Genomic DNA, 20495 nt, shown 5'->3' with positions numbered 1-20495 from the left:
TATTCACGTATTAAAAACTAGACTTCAAAAGTCCCAAGTTTCCAGCTTGGTTTAAGAAAAAAACAGGTATAGTTACACAAAACATTTAATAAACATTTTCCCAATGTGTAAACAAAATGAGGAGACTACATTTGTGCCTGGCAGTCTCAAGCAGACACCGCAGCTATTTGGAATGTAGAAGCCGTGTGCTTTTCACCTGATTTCCCATGCTGGTAGAAGGGCAGGGTGAGCGTGCACAGGGCAGAGGTGTGACACACAGAGATCCAGTAGTGTGGGTATCAGAAAGTTTCAAATACTGCCTAGCTTAAAAGGAGAAAGACTCTAGTCAACACTGGAAAGTAATCTAGAAAGACAAGGGAGGGTTGAGCATTTTTGGTTTGACAGGGGAGAAAACGGGCAGAAGAGAGAGGAACAGGGATTTAGAAGGATGGGAAGAGACAGGTCTGGCTGTATGGAAAACCTGTTCAGTTAGTCTGCTGTGTCTGGCTTAAGAAAGACTAAAGCTAGCAATGACATCTGTTGGCCCTCGTGCTTACTGCGTGTGGGGACTCTGTGACTTTACTGAGAAGCAGCTCTTTAACTTAAAGTACCCCAGTACCCCTACTATTTGGTAGAAGAGTAGAAAGCTGACTAGATGTCAAGTGCTTCGTGAAAATTATTTTTTGTATGACTGTACATATAAAATCTGATAAATTCTGGTACTGAAATAAAAAAAACGAACATAGCTTAAAGTTCTTGGAGTAAAAATGCCTTTTGCCTACATATTTAAAATTGGAAACTAGTTTCCTTCCAAAGCAGATATTCTGTGATAGAGAAAAACCTCACATCTGTGGAGATCAAGAAACCAATCAGGAGCACTCACATCATGGTTTGGATCAGTATCCTGGATTTTTAAACAACAAAATGCGCGCATGCTTAATGCAAAGAGGATGAAGGCAAAAGGGGTTTTGTTTGAGGACAAATGATTAAGGACAAAAGAATGTGGAACTCCAAGAAAATACCTAATTGCTGATTATACATTCTACCAAACAATTCTACAGATAAAACCCATATACCATTTCTTGATCTTGTCCCACAGAAACCAAATATTTAGTAATTATGGTTCTGATGTCAAGTAAATGCCCTCAGAGATGACATTCCATTTTTAAAGGGTGCAGCCACCGCCTGGGAACTCAGAGAGACTTTTGTGCTTTCTCAAGTACATTACTACAAAAATAGCATGCAACTTTAAGATTAGTAAAGAAGCCTTTTCAGGAAGGAAAAAAAAAAAAGGTGAAAATTCACCGAAGTGGAAAGTCAAAAATTAGTTCTAGTTCTAATGGAAACTTTAAGTTGAAAGTCCCATAAAGTGCTAAAAGAAGGGGTTTGGTAGCTTCTATTGCAAAATTTCCCAACAACGGACCAAACATAACTCAATCCGTGTGTCAGTCATGGATAGAAATGAACACAGGGGGTCTTTCTCTTTTCTCATAGTAGTCCTCTGAAATAACGTGGCTGCTAGCAACAAGCTAATGACCTGACGCAAGAGTAACAGAACTCCTGGGTTTGAATGCTAATCTGGCCTTCCGTTCAAGATTAAGCCAGTTTAAAAAAAAAAAACATGCTGCCGATCAAGTATGGATCTACTCTGGGTCGTATCTAGTCTGTTTTCCTTTAACATCTGAAAACAACAAGCTGAATTTGCAAGAATTTGTGTAAGGGCCTTTGCGGTGGTTTCTAGCCATTCAATCTGTTTTATTGAACTCTCAATAAAAGGAATAGGATCTCTAGGAAAAACAGGGATACCGGGCCTATCTGTTCCCGGGTGTTTCCTGAGAGGCCAACAGAGAAGCTGCTGTCTGAGTGGTGTCTAAGCTGGACTTGTCTGTCTAGCTCCTCCCCTTCTGTTGGGTTTCTTTTTCCTTCTTTTCAGGTGAGAACGTCTTCTAGACTCCTAGTATAGGATTGGGTATGTTCGTTGCTGTATTTCCTGAAGGTCTAGATGGATGGTTTACCAGATGTGTCGAAGAAACAACTCTGGTCACTGTAGGCTTAGGTGGTGGAGGAATGGTCGGCTGTGAGGTTATCTGAGGGATGCTTTCACTCAGTGCAATCCCCGAACTTTCTATGGGACTCACATGCTGCAAGGAAACGTCAGGAAACTGGATGCCGGTCACTGATGCTGCCATAACGGCCAGAGCAGGGCTGCTTCTTCCCTGAGGGTTTCCAGTCAGTGGACCTGTCTTCATAGTGCCAGTAGCTGAAGGTGCAGACATGCTGTTTTCACTGTCTACAGACAAGAGAAGGCTGCTGTTGTTCACAGCTGTCAGTCTTACACCTTCTGATAAGTGCACTTCCTTCTTCTGAAGAACATGATTTGGAAGTAGCTGGTGCAGTTCCTTTCTTCTTAGATGCATTGCAGCAATCTTCATATCCATCTCAAACATCTTACTATTTATTGCCTGTCTGTACACTGTATCTGTGAAAGACTGAATATCAGAGGTGAGATCAATACTGAGAAATTTAGAATTTTCCGGCCTCTTCAACACTAACCCAATCACCCACATGGTACAAAATTCTTCCCTGTCAACGTTTTCTTTTGGTGCTGGAAATGACTGGGGATTCACATGTGCCAAAGTAATGAACTCATTCTTTTCCAGGTTCCCAACCAGGATCCGGATCTTTGATTCCACCAAGCCCACCCACTCTAAATGTTGTTTCTCCGTTGGTGCACTTGCCAGAAGTACAATATAATGCTTATATTTTTGAAAAAAGCTTGGAGCCTCAAAAAGTTTGGACCATTCTGCCTTATTCAGCAAAATTTCATGTGTGATTGCAAGTCCTTGCTTAAACTCCTCAATCATGACCATCCTGGTTGAGACAGACACATTGTACGTGGAGTTCTGCTGCGGATATGCTGGTGTGATTATAGGCATAAGATGGTATCTGTCACTGGGGTTCACTCTTGGGTCCCATACAGGCAAGTTAAGATTCCTTTCTTCTGGTTCTTTTAACAACACTGGATTTGGCCATTCCCACTCAGAAAACACCAAGAAAAATTTTCGTACAAGAGTGGATGCTATTGCATTTGGATAAAGCTGGCAAGTTCTTGCTACTAGCATAGCCCAGGAAACACCTCCAAGGAAACCCAATATATTGGAATAGATATTGTGGCATTTGGCCCATAATTTGATGGCTCTCAGTGTTAACCTGAAGCTGTCGATGTTTGGTACTAGATGTAATATTTCATCAGTTACCCGGCAACCATTAAGGCTTCTTATGCACCTAATATCTAAATTTTTAAGCAGACTATCATCTCGTAGGTCCAAATCTTCTGGAATAGTCTGCAATGCTAATCTTGCGAACAAAATATCAATCTCTATCCCATCAAAACACAGTTTGATAACCGGCACAAAGGCCTCCTCGACAGCTCTTAAATCTTTTACTTCCTCCTGTAGTTTCAATTTGTCATAGAAGGAGGTGAAAAAGTCATTTCGATCCACGTGTCTTGGCGCAACACACAACGCATCAATATCGGCACCTTTCGTGTGTACTCCCAGTCGGTAAGAGCCAAATGTAAAGATTTTCCCCCCAACATTCTCAATTACAGCTTGTGGAAGATTCCTGCTTTCACTGATTTCTCGGATCCATTCCTTCACCAGATTATTTAATTTCTGCAAAATTAAAATCCTGCGCTGCAGTTCCTCTTCCTCTTCAAACACCCCGAAGGGCTGGAGGGTCTCGATCAGCTTCTGGGTGAGTTCGCGGTCTGTGTCCTTGGGGGCGGCCAGGCTGATGGGGGACGATATGCCGTACTGCTTCGGGGCGGGAGCCGGCTGTTGTGCTCCTTGGGTGGTCACCGCAAATGGCATCATCTCTAGCTCCCGCGCCGCCAGGGCACCTGCCCCGCCACCGCGACCTCGGCGGCCTCTGCTCGGCTCATGATCCGAAGGCACGAGGGGCGGGCTCCTGCCGGCCGCCCCTGTCGGCCCCCCCGCTGCGCTCCGAGCCCGCCGCCTCAAGCGCTTCCCCTGGTACCCCTCCGGGCCAACATGGCGCCGGGCTCCTCAGCGGTCGCGGTCCAGAACCGACGGCACACGCACGCGCCTGCGCACCCGCCGCTGCCGCTGCGGGTCTCACGAGATTGGAGGGAATTCTCGCGCTGGAGGGCTTCCGGAAGAGCCATCCAGGCGCGCTCCTGCCTGGATCTGAGAAGTCTCTCTAGAGGGAGAAGGCATGGTCCTGTATCCTCAAGCAGGGCCCAGAGTGACAGTGGCGCCATCACTAGGCCCTGGTGTCACTGTTGCTCTGGTGTCTGGTTCCCCTGGCTCCTGCTAAGTTCCCATCAAGCCAAACTATGGCCCTTTCGTCTGTCTTCTGCCAGCCACACTCAAATATGTTCTCACTGTCCCATGGTTTCCACTGCTGTGTGTGCAAGGTCAATCTGCTGCATTTGCAAGGGCGCGCTGGGATTCCTGCATCAGGGCGGGAGTCCTTTTCATTTCATGGCCTCTAGAAGATTCCCACGCCTATGCTTGGAATATGCTCTTCCCGACATTCTCTGATTCTCTTCATTTAGATACGCGGTACGCCCTCCCATTCTCTCCATGCGCTACACCTGCGCTGGTTCTTGGGTAAAACCAAGAATGGGTAACGGCTCTCCATTCCCACTTAGGCTGTATGTAGTCTGCAGTTTAAACACCACTGAAGGGCATTACTTATTTATTTTTGTCATACTGGAGATGGAACCTAGGGCCTTGCACTCTGCCACTAATTGACACATCCAGCTGACATATTCTTTTAAATACTTACTTTTCTGTTACTAGAGACTTTATTGTTCCAGCTTCACTGTTGTTGCTGACAGAAAACAACTCGGGGTAAGAGGGGGCGGGGTTATACGGCTTACAATTCCGGGTTACAGTCAGTTACGGGGTAGCTGAGCCACATCACGATCACAGAGAGCAGTGAGAACAAGCGCACCTATGCTCGCTTGCTGTCACCATCTTTCTCCTGTTTATACGGTTCAAGACCCCTTTCCCAAGGACGGGAACGCCCACAGTGGGCTGGAGCTTCCCGTCTCAGGGAACAGTCAAGGCAGTCCCCTACAGACACACCACAGGCCAACCAGCTCTAGATAATTCTTCATTAAGACTCTTCCCCAGAGGCCGGGCGTGGTGGCGCACGCCTTTAATCCCAGCACTTGGGAGGCAGAGGCAGGCGGATCGCTGTGAGTTCGAGGCCAGCCTGGTCTACAAAGTGAGTCCAGGACAGTCAAGGCTACACAGAGAAATCCTGTCTCGGGAAAAAAAAAAAAAAGACTCTTCCCCAGGTTGAAGAAGGCTAGGAGGAGGTGGAGCCCCCGCTATATTGCTTTTCTAGGACATGAGATTGGTTCCCAGCTCAAAACCACCCGATTCAATACCCCTGGCCTCTGTGAGCACCAGCAAACACATGCACACACGCGCACGCGCGCGCGCGCACACACACACACACCATAGACACACATGCCTACACATAATTGAAGCTGATAAAACTACATTTTTAAAAAGGGGACTTTCTTGTTAGTTGATTCTAGGTTGTGGTAAGTTGACAGCTAAAGCTAACCTGCACAATTACCTTGCTCTTTTAAAGCCTATCTTTGTTTTGGAAGTTATATTGTTTTCATTCCACCATGTTTTCCTTCTACCATTTCTTCAGATATAGTGAGCATGCTTTAGTATCCTATAGCCAATAATGCTCCTGAAACTCTAGTTCTGTAGTTTGTTATCTTTTATGAACTTCTACACACTTTCCCTTTTGTGTCTCCTTATTTTCATCGTGAGCTCATTTCTGGAGAGGACTGGGAAGTCCACATAGTGGATATAGTCTTCTAAGTAGGATTTGCTTTGTTTTTGCCAGAAGCTCTTGTACTTACTAACCTGTGTATAATGATTTCTTTTTTCTTTGTTTCTTTCTTTTGAGACAGTATCTCTCTATGTAGCCTTGGCTGTCCTCGAACTCACAAGAGATCAGCCTGCCTCTGCCTCCTCAGTGCGGCACCACGCCCAGCAGGTACAAATTTTTCATATCTACTATAATCCCAACCCAAATACAAGTGTGACAAAGTGTAATTTTTAATTCTAAAGATTTCTTTTTAAGTTTTCACCATCCAGAACCCAAGTCAAAAAAAAAAAAACTTTCCTTGTCATATCCTTGTGCCAGGTTTGTACTCAACATTACCACCCTTTGGTGAGACCAACTTCCTCAGAAAGGCAGGGAGTCTCCGTGCTAGCTACCCACCTGTCTAAGGTCTCAGTGGGCTCTGCCTCTTCTGGGAAGCTGTCAAGCTCAATTTTCTTTTTTATGATTTTATCTTTATTTGTGTGTGTGTGTCTGTGGGTGAGTGCACACACATCCTCCGCGGCTGTCCTTACAACATGGTGCAGGGACTCAAACTCTGATCCTCTGGAAGAGCACCAGGTGCTTTTACCCACTCAGCCATCGTTCCAGCTCCAAGCTTAAGCTCCTTAGTCGTACAAACGGACAGATCCTGTGCTTCGTCTGGAGAAAGAGGTCAGTCAATAAAGTGTTTCTGTGTGAGCATGGGGACCTGGAACCCATGTAAAAAGTGGGCACAAGTGGGGGCACACCTGCAGTATGAGAGAAGCAGGTACAGGCAGATCCCTGCACTGGAGGGCAAGCAGAGCCTGCGTGGTGAACTGTAGGCCAATAGCTGGGCAGCTCCTGAGGAACAACGCCTGAGGCTACGCTAGCTTCCACACGCACTCACACACACGCACTCACACACACCTGCACATTCACTAACACATACTGATGCACATACAGGAGATCCATGGTTGGTCCTCATCTTTACCCTCAGAAATGTCCTTTATTTGGGGTAGGGTACTAACCGATACCTTTGGAAGATAATTTATAATGTCCATTCGTTTCTAGCTTTTCATTACATATTTTACAGAACTAATCCAATCTTTGGTTATTTCCATGCTGCCCAATTCAACGAACCCAATGACCTTCATTGTCTCTGAATCACAGAACCTCTCATGTTTGGCCAACAAGGCCAGCACAGCACCATATTGTGTTCCTGTTGTCTGTGTCTCTCTGGACACTTTCTGCCTTTCTCAGTTTGCCTTGCTGGCTTCTCTGTTGCCTGGCCTCTGGATGTTGGAGGTCCTCCAGTATCTCTGTAAGCCTTCATCCCTCCTTACGGCATGAACACTCACTACCTGCATGCTCTGTCAACTACCACAGCCTTAATTTCACCAGCCAGTCATGGTGGCTAATGCGTGTAATCTCAGCAGTAGAGAGGCTGAAGCAGGAGGCTCATGGGATTGAAATCAGCCTGGACTACACACTGAGTTCCAGGCAAGTCTGGGCAATGAGACCCTATCTATAAACAAATATTATCCACTTATAGATTAACTTTTTTAAAAAAAAGAGTTATTTGTTTATTATGAATACAGTACTCTGCCTGCATGTACACCTGCATGCCAGAAGAAGGCACCAGATCTCACTATAGATGGTTGTGAGGCACCATGTGGTTGCTGGGAATTGAACTCAGGACCTCTGGAAGAGCAGTCAGTGCTCTTAACCTCTGAGCCATCTCTCCAGACCCCCAGATTAACTTTTTATAATCAGACTCTCTCTGTCTATACCATGACTCCAACTATGCCAGCTTGGATGTCTCAGCCTTTGCCATTAAAGAGAACACCTGGGGCAGCTCACAGGGTAAAAGCACTTGTTGCACAAACCTCAGGACCTCAGTGAGCTCTCCAAACTAGTGGGTTGGGAACTGGTTCCTGAAAGCTGTCCTCTGAGCTCTGTAAGTGTGCCATGGATGTACTTCTCTAGCACACAATAAATAGGTGAGAAAGGCTGCTCATTATCCTCCTATAACCTGTTTCTCCCTGGAGTCTCCATTTAGAAAGCCGCACCTCCACCTACCCTGAATCCTCAGCGTCATCCTTGGCACCGCCTTCTTTCTTATTTTCAACATTCAGTTCTCTAACCAGCACTGTTGACTCTACTTGCTAAATAGCTGGACTCCGTCCACGGCTCCCCACCTGGAATCTAAGCCACCACCATCTCTTGTGAAACTTCCCCAGCCAACCTATTGCTGATCTTCTCAAATATTCTGGCCTCAGACGCCAAAGAGGCCTTGTATATGCTCTGGTGCTATGCTCTGGTGCTATGCTCTGGTGCTATGCTCTGGTGCTATGCTCTGGTGCTCTCCGGTACTGTAAGTCCAGAGTTCCTCTCTGGCACTGCTGCTTTCCAGACACTGACTGCCCGGCTGTGCTGTCTGCTTGTCCCTGGGTCTTTGAACAATACTGTTCCTTTGCCCAGAATGTTCTTCCTGCCCCACCAACTGCCCACTGCTCTTCACTCGGTGTGTGTTATCATCTCTGACAAAGGCTGGCTTCAAGTTCATCTCAGAGATGAATTTCCTAAATCCATTACGAACTCATTTTTTTAAAAGGTGCATTTTAACCTTTTTTTCCTGTACTGAGGGTTGAGCCTGGGTCTATATGCACAAGACCACGCCTGGGTTGTTACATGAGTCTGGGATCAGAACTCGGATTCCTCATGGCTGTGTAGCAATCTCTCTTCACCCTTGAGTCATCTCTCCAGCTCCTTGAGAGCTTTTTTGGAGGTGGGGGTGGTGTCAAGACAGTGTTTCACTGTGTAGCCCTGGAACTCACTTTGTAGACCAGGCTGGCTTCGAACTCAGAAATCTCTTGCCTTTGCCTCCCAAGTGCTGGGAATAAAGGCGTGTGCCACCACTGCCTGACAGCTCGAGAGCTTTTATCTTTATCATTATTACCATTAGATTCTCAGCTACCCTAGAACCTGTTTGCCTGGGAACTGCCTTATGTGCAGCACCACACCAAGCCTAGCACACAGGAGCTCCTCAGTATTTACCCTGAAATGAACAAGAGTGAAGCCAGCTCACCCTCAAGTCAGATCTGGAATAACCGTTCTGTGGGGCTAAGTGAGCCTCGATCTCTGCACTTAGGAAAATGAACAGTTCCCTTTTAGATTACGTATTTGTGGCTCGCTGTGAACGGCCCACCCCAACCTCACAGTGCCTTTGTGTTCTACTCCAGAGGCTGAGGCACCAATGTATTTGATGGTCCCGTTTCTTCTGCAGCTAGAGGCAGACCTGGGGCACAATTGGCTGTTACTACAACATGCAATACCTAATACGATTTGAGCATATCAGGAAAAAATATCTTTGAGCCAATAGTACCATTGGAACTAGAAGATGTTAACATGGTTCTGATGGAGCAATGACATTACTAAGAGGTTCTTATTGGAAATGCTTTACACAGATCATGTGCAGTGTGGACTCTCTACTTCTAACTCCAAATCCACAACATTGCTCTTATGATACCTGTTTCTCGGCAGCTTTGGAAAAGGCTCCTTCAGCTGGGGAGATAGAGGGAACTGGGACCTCAGAACCCATGCACAAAATCAGGCAAGCATGGTGACCCCAGCACTCAGGAGACAGCACCAAGGGATGCCAGGAACAGGCTGGATAGCAAGACCAGCTGGAATTGCTGAGCACTGCTACAGTGAGAGGCTTTGCCTCACTAAAAGAGAGTAATCAAGAAGAGAAGAGTCAGCTTCAGGCATCCACCGGCATGCACACCCATATGCATGGATGTACCCACGCATAAAGGTAGGGAAAAAACCCAAGTCACTTGGGCCAGAGAGATGGCTCAGTGGTTAAGAGCACTGGCTGCTCTTCCAAAGGACCTAGGTTCAATTCCCAGCAGCCACACAGCAGCCGACAAGGGTCTGTAACTCCAGTCTCAGGGCATCAGGCACCCTCTTCTGGCCTCTGAGTGTGTAAGTATGCATGTGGTATACGGACATGCTTGCAGGCAAAACATCCGTACACATAAAATTAAAAAAGAAAATATTTAAACCAGGTCATTATCAACTGGGGCTGTAGCTAAATGGTGGGGCTCTCAGAGGCTGTGGGTCTGACCAGTAGCCCCACAAGTGCATCACTTTGTCACACCAGCTACACAACTGCTGACTAATGAACTTTTAAAAATATACTTCTCAAAATTTTAAGAGCTGTTTATTTCATAAGCCATTAGTGACCCACAACAGTCACCAACACACACTCCCATCTGAAAATTCCAATCTATGCCAAGTGCTAAGAAAAATGGAGAATTTTGAAGTGGGCAAGGAATTTCCAGTATTCTCTACACGTGTATGCACATGCACAGGCACACGCGCACACGCACACCCTCCCACTCTCAGGCCCATGTGCTAACTAACACATGGAAGGACCTGGAGCGCCTTAGAAGCAGCCCACTCCCTGTGCTCCAGCATACTTTTTCTTTGATGGCTAAAATTCTTCCCAGAGTAAAAGGTGTCAGACCCAAAATGGAGTCACTTGTGTCAAACCTTAACAATAATAAAGTTGGGTGTTACAAAGGAGGACATCTCACACACACATACATCATAACAGGACCCCAGAAGAGTCTGCCAGAACCGAAGCCTTCCATTAAGGCTGTTTCATCTCACCCAGAAAGAACTTCCCAAGGGCATCTGCTCGGCAACTGCTTGCTCCCTGGACTGCTGCCAGCCTGCTGCAGCCAAGAGTGACCATTTCACATCATTTCATGCAACTTTTAAAAGGATGTTTTCTCATCAAAAGCTCTTTTCTTTGCCACCTTGAGGGCACATGTGACTTACTGTGACATATATAATCCCACTCCAATGTTCATTCCCAATTAATCTATCTTTGGAAATGGCTCAGTAGGTAACTTAAGGCTCTTGCTGCCAAGTCTGACAGCTTAACCTAAGTTTCATCCCCACAACCATGTGGCATAAGGAGAGAACCAACTCTTACAAAGGGTCTTCTGACCTCCAAATCTGTGTCAGTGTGTGTACCCCCATAAATAAATAAATCTGTGCCACAGTGTGTACTCCAAATAAATAAATAATAAATGTATTATGTAATTTTTAAAAACAAAGAAAGTTGTCTATATGTCTCTTGTTTTGTTTGGCATCTGTAATAGCCTCCATTTCCTGCAAACATCCTTCTCAACTGCTTTCAAGTTCCATGTCTTTCAAACGCCTTACATGAGTGATGCCTTGCCATTCCTGGTGCAGAGACTCCCTATCTCCAGCAGTGGCTCATGACAGTGGAGTGGGCTGTCCCTCCCCTGCCTCCTGTGTCTTTGTAAGTTAATGTCTTTTGTAATTTCAGACTGCTGAAGGAAAGCCTGGGTTGTTTTGGTTTTCATCAAACCACATGAAATAAATATTTCCCAAAATGAGCCTACCATCAAGCACCCACTGGAAAAAAAAAAAAGAGGCCTGGTGGAGAGGCAGCAACTCCCAGATGAAAAGAGCAACAGCAGCTGAGCTCCCTCCCACCTTCACCTAAAGTTAAGAATTACTCAGAAATCAGATTCAAGTTGTGGGTGGTGCTCACCTGTCATCTGAGCACTCGGGAAGGTGGAGGAAGAGGATCAGGGGTTAGGGTCACCCTCTGCAACATACAGGTCTGAAGACAGCTGGATTACATGAGGCCCTGACTCAAAAAAAATCTGATTAGCAGCAGAAGAAAGTATTCCAAGAGCAAATGACCCCAGGAGGTGGCTCTTGAGGACAGAACAAGACACAGCTGGCATAAGGAAGAAGCAGCGGGTTCACTGTGGCATGTTCCCAGAAGTTCCCAAGCTGCTGCCTGTCCTTGGGGGACAAAGGTCATGACAAAATGCAGACTTAGAGCCAAGCATTCTGTGACAACCCTGGCCACTTCCAACTCCAAGAGGCATGTGTCTATGTCCTGGGCACACAGTGCTGAGTGGAGTGTGTCTTAACTCCCCATTTTCCATAAGAAAATGCCAAACCTAAACTCTTGGGTACACATGAAAGCTGAAACACACAGAGGACTTCTCTTCTCCAGTGTGTGTGTGTGTGTGTGTGTGTGTGTGTGTGTGTGTGTGTAGAACATATGTATATGTGCTCAAGTATCTGTGTGACTGTGTGGAGACCAGAGGTTGACATATGCTCATCTGCTGTTTTCAAATTTTCTCTGGTTTATTATTATTTTTTATTTTTTGGCTTTTTTTTTTTTGAGACAGGGTCTCTTTGTGTTAGCCTTGGCTGTCCTGGACTCGGTTGGTAGACTAGGCTGGCCTTGAACACACATCGATCCGACTGCCCCTGCTTCCCGAGTGCTGGGATTAAAGGCGTGCGCCACCACACCCGGCCCTCTGGTTTATTTTTTGAACCTGGAACTAGCTGCGTCATCTAGGCTGGCTGGCCAGCCTGGCATCCTCCTGTCTCCATTCTTCAGCAGGGAATTATGGCACATGACACTATCTGCAGCTTTTTACATCACTCCGGGGAGCTGCCTGTGTCCTCCTGCCTTCAAGCAAGAGCATCCTGACTGAGCCATCCCCCAACACCCCTCCCACACATTTCTTGATGCCAATAAATGTCAGGCACCACAGCAAACATTTGATGGACTGCTCTCTGCTCACAAGTTCAGTGTCTGCTATCATGGCATCTCTTGCTGCAAACCTCAGTGGCCCTAAATGGTTGCCTCCATAAAAATGGAGAAGACACTCAAAGCAAAAAAGGGCATCCAATCCCAGGGCAAAAACACATCTAAGGCTGAACAGGAAGAGGTCCAGGGCAAGTGGCAGTTCCATCTTCAAGATACTGCATTTCCAAGGTCTCTAGCCCTAAGCAGCCAGCCTGTCGGTAGGCTCTCAGCCACCGCCATGGCCTCTAGGGTCAGACGCTGGATGACCGAAGGTGATTACCTTCAGCTGAGTCCAGGCCTGAAGGTCTAATGTGGGCTCTCAATGGATGGCAAGTCTGCCCACTAGAGTTTGTGAGGCGGTATCTGGAGACATCACTGTTAGAATGCAGGGAGACAGCGAAAGGGCCAGGGAAGCTGCTGCACACACCAGACACCTCCCACGGCAGGATCTTCTCCCACTCAAAGATGTCCAAGGCTGGGCGCTGCATGCCTGTGATCCCAGCACTCGGGCGGCAGAGGCAGGCGGATCTCTGAGTCTGAGGCCATCCTGGTCTAATGAGTGAATCCAGGAAAGCCAAGGCTGTTACACAGAAAAACCCTGTCTCAGCACCCCTCCTCCAAATGTTCAGTAAGCTGAGGTGGAAAAATCAGGGCTAACTCCACTCTTTATAAGGAATAAAAGGCAGAAGGGGGAACAGCCCAAAGCCAGGCATGGTGACCCAGAACTGTTATCCAAGCTACTCCAGAGGATGACATAGGGGGATCACAAGTTCGAGGCCAGCACAGGCTACATAATGAGACCCAGGCCAGTTTGAGAAAAGTAATAAAACCCTGTCTCAAGAGGAAATAAAAAGGCATCTGGAAAGCAGCTCCATGGTTAACAGAATTTGCTATTCTTCAAGAAGACCCAGCACCCACATGAGGCACCTCACAGCCATCTCTAACTTCAGGAAATCTAACCTCTCTTCAAGTCCGCAAGTCCCTGCACACACATGGCGTGCGTGCACGTTTGCACGGGCGTGCATGTGCACGCGCACATACACACACTTTCAAAAACAATTTTTAATAATTCTTTAAAAGAATTAAGACAGCCAAGCATGGTGGCACACACTTAATCCCAGCACTCCTGAGGCAGAGCCAGGCAGATCTCTGTGAGTTTGAGACCAGCCTGGTCTACAGAGAGAGTCCAGGACAGCCAGGGCTACAAAAAAAAAAAAAAAACCCTGTCTTGAAAGACCAAAAAAAAAAAAAAAAAAAAAAAAAAGAAAAAGAAAAAGAAAAAGAAAAAAAGAAAAAAGAGAACTAAGACATAGCTTGTAGCTCAGTGGTAGAGTAATAGGGGCATAACTCAGTAGAGCCCTGCCTAGAATCCCCCAGTGATGGGCTAGGGTGTGGCTCAGTGGTAGAGCCCCTGCCTAGGATCCCCCAGTGAGGGGCTGGGGTGTGGCTCAGTGGTAGAGCACCTGCCTAGAATCCCCCAGTGAGGGGCTGGGTTGTGGCTCAGTGGTAGAGCACCTGCCTAGAATCCCCCAGTGAGGGGCTGGGGTGTGGCTCAGTGGTAGAGCACCTGCCTAGAATCCCCCAGTGAGGGGCTGGGTTGTGGCTCAGTGGTAGAGCACCTGCCTAGAATCCCCCAGTGAGGGGCTGGGGTGTGGCTCAGTGGTAGAGCACCTGCCTAGAATCCCCCAGTGAGGGGCTGGGGTGTGGCTCAGTGGTAGAGCCCCTGCCTAGAATCCTCCAGTGAGGGGCTGGGGTGTGGCTCAGTGGTAGAGCCCCTGCCTAGAATCCCCCAGTGAGGGGCTGGGGTGTGGCTCAGTGGTAGAGCCCCTGCCTAGAATCCCCCAGTGAGGGGCTGGGGTGTGACTCAGTGGTAGAGCCCCTGCCTAGAATCCCCCAGTGAGGGGCTGGGGTGTGGCTCAGTGGTAGAGCCCCTGCCTAGAATCCCCCAGTGAGGGGCTGGGGTGTGGTTTGGTGGTAGAGCCCCTGCCTAGATACCCCAGTAAGGATATGACAGAGGTGTAACTCAGTGATAGAGGTCAGCCTAGTATATGCAAGCCCCTAGTTCCATCTCCAATACTTAGACACACACACACACACAGAGAGAGAGAGAGAGAGAGAGAGAGAGAGAGAGAGAGAGAGAGAGAGAGAGAGAGAGGCTGAGATCCCAAACAGTCCTGCTGGCCTCACACTTGCTCTTCCCTTCCTTACCCCTCACCCTTCCTAAGGTGCTGACAAAACCCACATGGCCCTGCCGTCACCCTCCCCACAGTGCATGTAAGTAATTGTCATCTTTATCTCACCGACAGGACACAGAGCCCTCTCCTCATGGCACAGGCCCTAAATTCCAACCCCTGGGAAACTACCAAGAGCTGCCTCCCAGCCCAGCCTGCTCCCCCTCCCCCTCTGCCTCCTCCCAGTCAGACAGCCCATATTATGATAAGCTGGAAAATCAGGAAATCACGGCCCCCGAAATGCAGTGTTTATGGAAAACAGAACCCAAACACAACAAAGGGCATTTCTGTGGGTGCGCTGCAAGCACCCCAGTGATTCATAAGAAGAAGGTGAGCTGCTAGCTGGAGCCTCAGTTCCTGTGCCAGTGCAGCTTGGCTTCTGGCGTCTGCCATCCTGGTTCTTCAAATGCTTAAAAGCCCAGGAGAAGCTCCTGAAAGCCCACAGCAGCTTCTACTGTGGGAACAAGAACAGGGGCTGAGCCTGGCTGTGCGACAAACGCCTTCACTCTCAGCACCCGGAGGCAGAGGCAGCTGATCTCTGTGAGTTCCAGGCCAGCCTGGTCTACAGAGTGCATTCCAGGCCAGGTCTGTCTGTCATGGGGTCATTGTACTGTGTTACTTGGGTGTCTGTAGGGCATCGTAGGCTCCCAAACTGTGCCAGGCCTGCTCTCCCTTTGCATGTCTCTAGGCCTAAGCTGAGACTCTATGGTAAGCTGCAATGCCGAGTAAGAAGCACAAAGCCCGAGGCTGTAACTCAGTAGCAGACCACTTGCGTAGCATGGCTGAGGTCCTAGGTTCAATCCCTAGGTCTGCTAGGAAAACAAAAAACCAAAACCAAACAAGCAAAAACAAATTAACAAACAAAAAAACAAAAACAAAAACAAAAAAAACAGGGGAGGAGGAGCTGCAGCAAAATGGGCATGCCAGTGACAACTAATTTAGCATAATCCTCACAGCCTGTGCCCAGGCCAAAAGGCACAGGGCACTTTCATCGCACCCAGAGAAGAATGGCAGCCAGGAAAGTCATCCTTGGGCTGGGCCTGCCTGGGCAGTAACATGACCCCCTACGGCCCAACAAGTGGGTCACTCAGCCTGACCGATGAAGAATGGACTCTTTATTGCAAAGGTTTTCCTAGCCACCAAGGGGGAAGGCTTCAAGCTGCAGAACTTTCTCCGGCCTGGCCTCGTGTGAGCACAGTGTTGGATGATGTGGGCACGGTAAAAATCCACACACTGCAGCCACAGCAGACAGCAGCTACTACACAACAGAAGAGGCCTGCGCTCCCCCTCACCCAGGTGACACGACACAATGACCTGATGACAGACGGAAAGACCCATTGACACAGGGCACCAGCAGCCACCCCTCTGATCGGCTCATCATGCCAGCTCTGTGCAAAAGAATGTCCAATGGGAGCTGAGGAGATTGCTCAGTGAGTAAAAATATGTGCGTTATGCAAACATGAGGACATAAGTTCAAATCCCCTGCACTACATAAAATGCTAGGTGTGAGCCAGGCGTGGTGGTGCACGCCTGTAATCCCAGCACTAGGAGCCAGCGGCAGGCAGATCTCTGGGAGTTCAAGTCCAGCCTGATCTACAAAGTGAGTCCAGGATAGACAAGGATACACAGAGAAACCCTGTCTCGAAGAACTAAAAACTAAAATAATATAAATAAATAAATAAATAAATAAATAAATAAATAAATAAATAAAAGCTAGGCATAGCCTTGTGCCTATACCCTCATCACTGTGACACACAGAGGAAGGCCACTGGGGCTTTCTGGCCACCAGCCTAGCTCCAGGCTCAGGGCAAGATTCTGCCTTAAGGGAATAAGGGGGGGAATGATACATGAATGAGCCTTCCTATGGTCTCTGTGTTCACAAATGGCTACACACACTTACACACGTACCACACACACCTTACACAAGCGAATGTAAAACAAAGCAATGCTCCACATACCAATATCAAGGTGGTGGGTTCAAGTTCGAGTTTGTGCATACATGTGTGTGTGCGTGTGCGTGCATGTGTGCGTGAGTGTGTGTGTGTGTGTGTGTGAGTGTGTACACGTCCACATCTGCATGCACATGCAGCTCCAGCCCATACCACATCTTCCCTCAAGAATCCTTTGACGTCACAAAAAGGTCACACTCTCACACGCGCGCGCACACACACACACACACACACACACACACACACACACTGCAAGGAACTTGCTTTGCAACCCAAGCTGGCCACAGAGTCTCCATCTTCTTGCCTCCACCGCCTCACTACTGGGATTACAGGAGTCTTCCATCACACCCGGCTACAGGAAGTCTCTGAAAACTGTGCGGCCAGGCAGACAGCCCACCGAGCAAAGGCAATTGCTGCACAGGCCTGAAACACAGAGCTGGATTTCCAGAAAACACTGCGGAAAGAGGCAACCGACTCCACAAAGCTGTCCTCCAGTCTCTAAGTGCACCCTTACGTGTATGTACACACACACACACACACAAACACACACACACACACACACACACACACTTTTTTTTTTTTTACAAATTTTTTTAAAACAAAGGACCAATGAGATGCCTTAGTGGGTAAAAGTACCCACTTGCCACTAAGCCTGATCACCTGACTTTGGCTTCTGGCACTCACTGGGTAGAAGGGAACTGGCTTGCAGTTTGACTTCTGACCTCCATACTGGCGCCTACTTTCACTAATTCCCTGACACAAATAGGCAACTCACATTATTAAAACAGAAACAAATCAAAATTTTTCAAAAGCTGTCACCACGAAACCTGCTACTTTATGTCCTAACTTTAAAGAAAATGTGTGGCTGGAGAGATCGCTCAGCAGTTAAGAACACGTGTTGGTCTTGTAGAGGCCCTGGGTTCAAGTCCCATTGCCTACACAGTGACTCACAGCCATCTGTAACTCCCAGGCATTCATGGGGTACATATTCATACACATAAAATAAATCTAAATTTTTTTTAAAAGTTAGCTAAAAACTATAATAATGGGAGGGAGGGAGGGAGGGGAGGATACAAGGGATGGGTTAACAATAGAGATGTAATATGAATAAATTAATAAAAAATATTTTTTAAAAACTATAATAAATTCTGGCAAATAACCAATTTCCATCCACTAATTGAATAATAAAGCAGTGGGCACCAAGCTGCCAACCGCGTCCTTCAGGCCAAAAGCAAGCCAGGCAGCCCTACTCCTCAGAAGTCCACAGGAAGTGTGACCACAATTGCCTCTAGGTCACGGGAGGCACTGATAACCTGCTGCACAGCCTCAGGCAGCCACCTGGCACCAGAGTCCCTCGGACCTGGCAATGGCAGGAGGGTCTGGGAAGGATCCTTCATTGGCTTCCTATCCAGCCACCCTAAGATTCCTGACACAACTGAGGGGGACTGTGTGGCAGGTCAGTGACCTGGAGCCGATGGGTCTCTGGGACTAATGGGCTGGATTGGCCTAACACATCCTAGAAGGTAGCAGAAGCCACTGAAATGGGCCACCAAGTGTCTCGCAGTCAGTGCACATATCCAGTGAGGTTATTCAGGCCTCTGGAGCCATCAATGACTCACCGCTGCCTCAGTGGCCCCATCAAACCAGACTCGCCTTCCCCATGGTCAGCTCCCTCTGCCCGGCACCCTCCTAGCCGTCCCTCCACGCTCAGACCCACACGCCCCTTCCTCACCCGCCGTGGTGGTATCCACGTCCCTCGCTGCCAGCTCTTCCACATCTGACCTCTTCCTCAGCTCAAACCTCCGGGACAAGCCTTCTCGGGGTTTCCATAACTCCTGAATCAAGAGGGGCTTCTCGTTGTCCCCAAACACTCGGAAGCACTGGGCCTGCCACCGCTGCCCAGAGTCCCCAGCCTGGCCCACGACGTCACACAGCACATACTGGCCAGCAGACTCGGGGTCCAGGGCATAGCGCTCCAGCGCCTCTTTCACTAGCTCCTGGGCGCTGGAGGTGCCTGTGGCCAGGACACTTTTGTAGTGGGTGCCTGTACAGACACTGTCCCCAAACACCTTCAAGACCCCAGGGGCCGAGAGCTGGGTGGAGAGCTCTGCGGGGTCATCACTGGCACCTAGGCTGCAGAAGGTGGAGTCCAGGTCACGATACTTGTAGCTCAGTGTCCGGGACAGCATAGTGGACAGTAGCTGGCTCTGCCGCTTCAACTTATTCTTGGTGGGCGGAGACATGATAAACTGAGTCCCATAAAACATGGTGGGTGCGTCTTCATGAATAACCACTGAGGCTTTCAGCCAATTGCTGGGGGAAGGCGGAGCCTGGGAGGGCAAAGTGATATAGGTTAGGGTCTCAAGAACAAACAAGACATGAGTCCATCCCAGGAGAGGGAACAGTCCCGGGCTCCCCTGGCATCCACACCACTTGGAGCCAGAGCCTCAGCAATGACGCTAAGTCAGAGGCTGTGAGGAGCGAGAGACAAAGCTGAGCTGACAGACGAAGTGCTTTCAGGGAAAGCCACCAGAAAGAACCAGGAGGAAGTCACAGTAAGCCGTGATGCCTTAGGGCTGCGTGACTTCTGAGAAGTACTGGGCACAGGGAACAGCCACTGCAGGTGGACAGGGGACAAGCACACAGTCTCAGCAGGGCTGGGTCTCCATCCTGGGGGGGACACACCCACCATCTAGCCATGTCACACCCAGAAAAACAACAACTACGACAAACAGAAAGCAAGCCATATTTAACTTGGGGACAGAGTTCTGTCCCTCTGCAGATTCATTATTTTTCCCCAACGTATACAAAAGACAAAGCTCAGCCCACACACAAGCAGTTCTGGGGAAAACGGCCTCAGCAACAGCCATAAAGATAATTAAGTCACAAGCCTAGGTCTGGAGGAATGGTTCACTGGGTAAGGACACTTGCTGTGCAAACATAAATACCTGAATTCAGCTCCCTGGCATCCATGTACAGACCTGGGCGTGGCTATGCATGCACCTAGAACCCAGCAATGTGAGAATGTGAGGGGCAGAGACAGGAAGCTGGCTGCCAGTCTAGCTCCTAGCTCAGCGAGGGTCCCTGTCTCCAAAGAATAAGACTGGGAATGATGGAAAAGACCACTTGATGTTCTTCTCCGGCTTCAATACCGGCACAGGAACACACACACACACACACACACACACACACACACACACAAACAGCTGCTCCCCATGACCTGGCAGAGGACACTGGTCCTGACTGGTGGAGGAGGTTGGCCCAAATGAAGAGATACTTCCCTAGGACAGAAGCTCGGCTTGCCCACTAGGCCACTAGGCCATGAGGAACAACACAGAGTGCCTCAACAGCCTGTGGAAGCATTCTTGGAATGCATGCACTCCACCCACCACATCAGCCACCCAGCCCCTCCAGAGAGAGAGGCTGGCTCCCTAGGAACTCCCAGGACGCAGGAAGAGCCTGTTGCAGAACACTAATCCTAAAGCCTGATGTCCTGTGGGGGTTTAGAGGTGGAATTACCCATCTTTATCACAGCAGTCTGCAGGGGCTGGAGAGCCCAGAGAAAGAAATGGGGCCACCAGCCAGGGAGAGGCAGAAAAGCTGCACGCACGCATGCATGCATCTTCTGATGACCACACCCCACTCCTGCACCACAGACAAAGGCCAGACAGACTAGTGAGGCAAGAGAAGGCTGTTTTCTAGAAGGCTCCAGTCAGGTGTGTCGAACCTGCAATCTTGGGGCTGTATCTGATCCAGGATAGCTGCGGATGACACCCAACACAACACTGTGACTGAGGCTTTGGGGTGGTTTGATTTGGT

At 48.4% G+C, this 20495-nt stretch overlaps 2 protein-coding genes across 2 annotated transcripts in view; both read right to left on the bottom strand.

The window, feature by feature from the left end:
• Nucleotides 1-20495, bottom strand: part of RADIL (Rap associating with DIL domain) — a 67923-nt gene that overhangs the window by 41696 nt on the left and 5732 nt on the right. The window contains exon 2 of the mRNA XM_084763896.1: nucleotides 18409-19006. Coding sequence (XP_084620022.1) covers nucleotides 18409-18943 — 535 coding nt within the window. The 5' untranslated portion in view covers nucleotides 18944-19006. The remainder of the gene's footprint in view (nucleotides 1-18408; nucleotides 19007-20495) is intronic.
• Nucleotides 1489-4085, bottom strand: PAPOLB (poly(A) polymerase beta). Its single transcript, XM_084764534.1, is given in 2 exon segments — nucleotides 1489-1981; nucleotides 1983-4085. Coding segments are annotated over 2 exon segments (1920 nt in total). The 5' UTR covers nucleotides 3855-4085; the 3' UTR covers nucleotides 1489-1933.

The sequence above is a fragment of the Acomys minous genome (assembly GCF_964271855.1).
Source record: "Acomys minous genome assembly, chromosome: 16".
Taxonomy (NCBI): Eukaryota; Metazoa; Chordata; class Mammalia; order Rodentia; family Muridae; genus Acomys; species Acomys minous.
The sequence above is the reverse complement of the archived record's forward strand: the minus strand, read 5'-3'. Positions and strand labels throughout refer to the sequence as shown.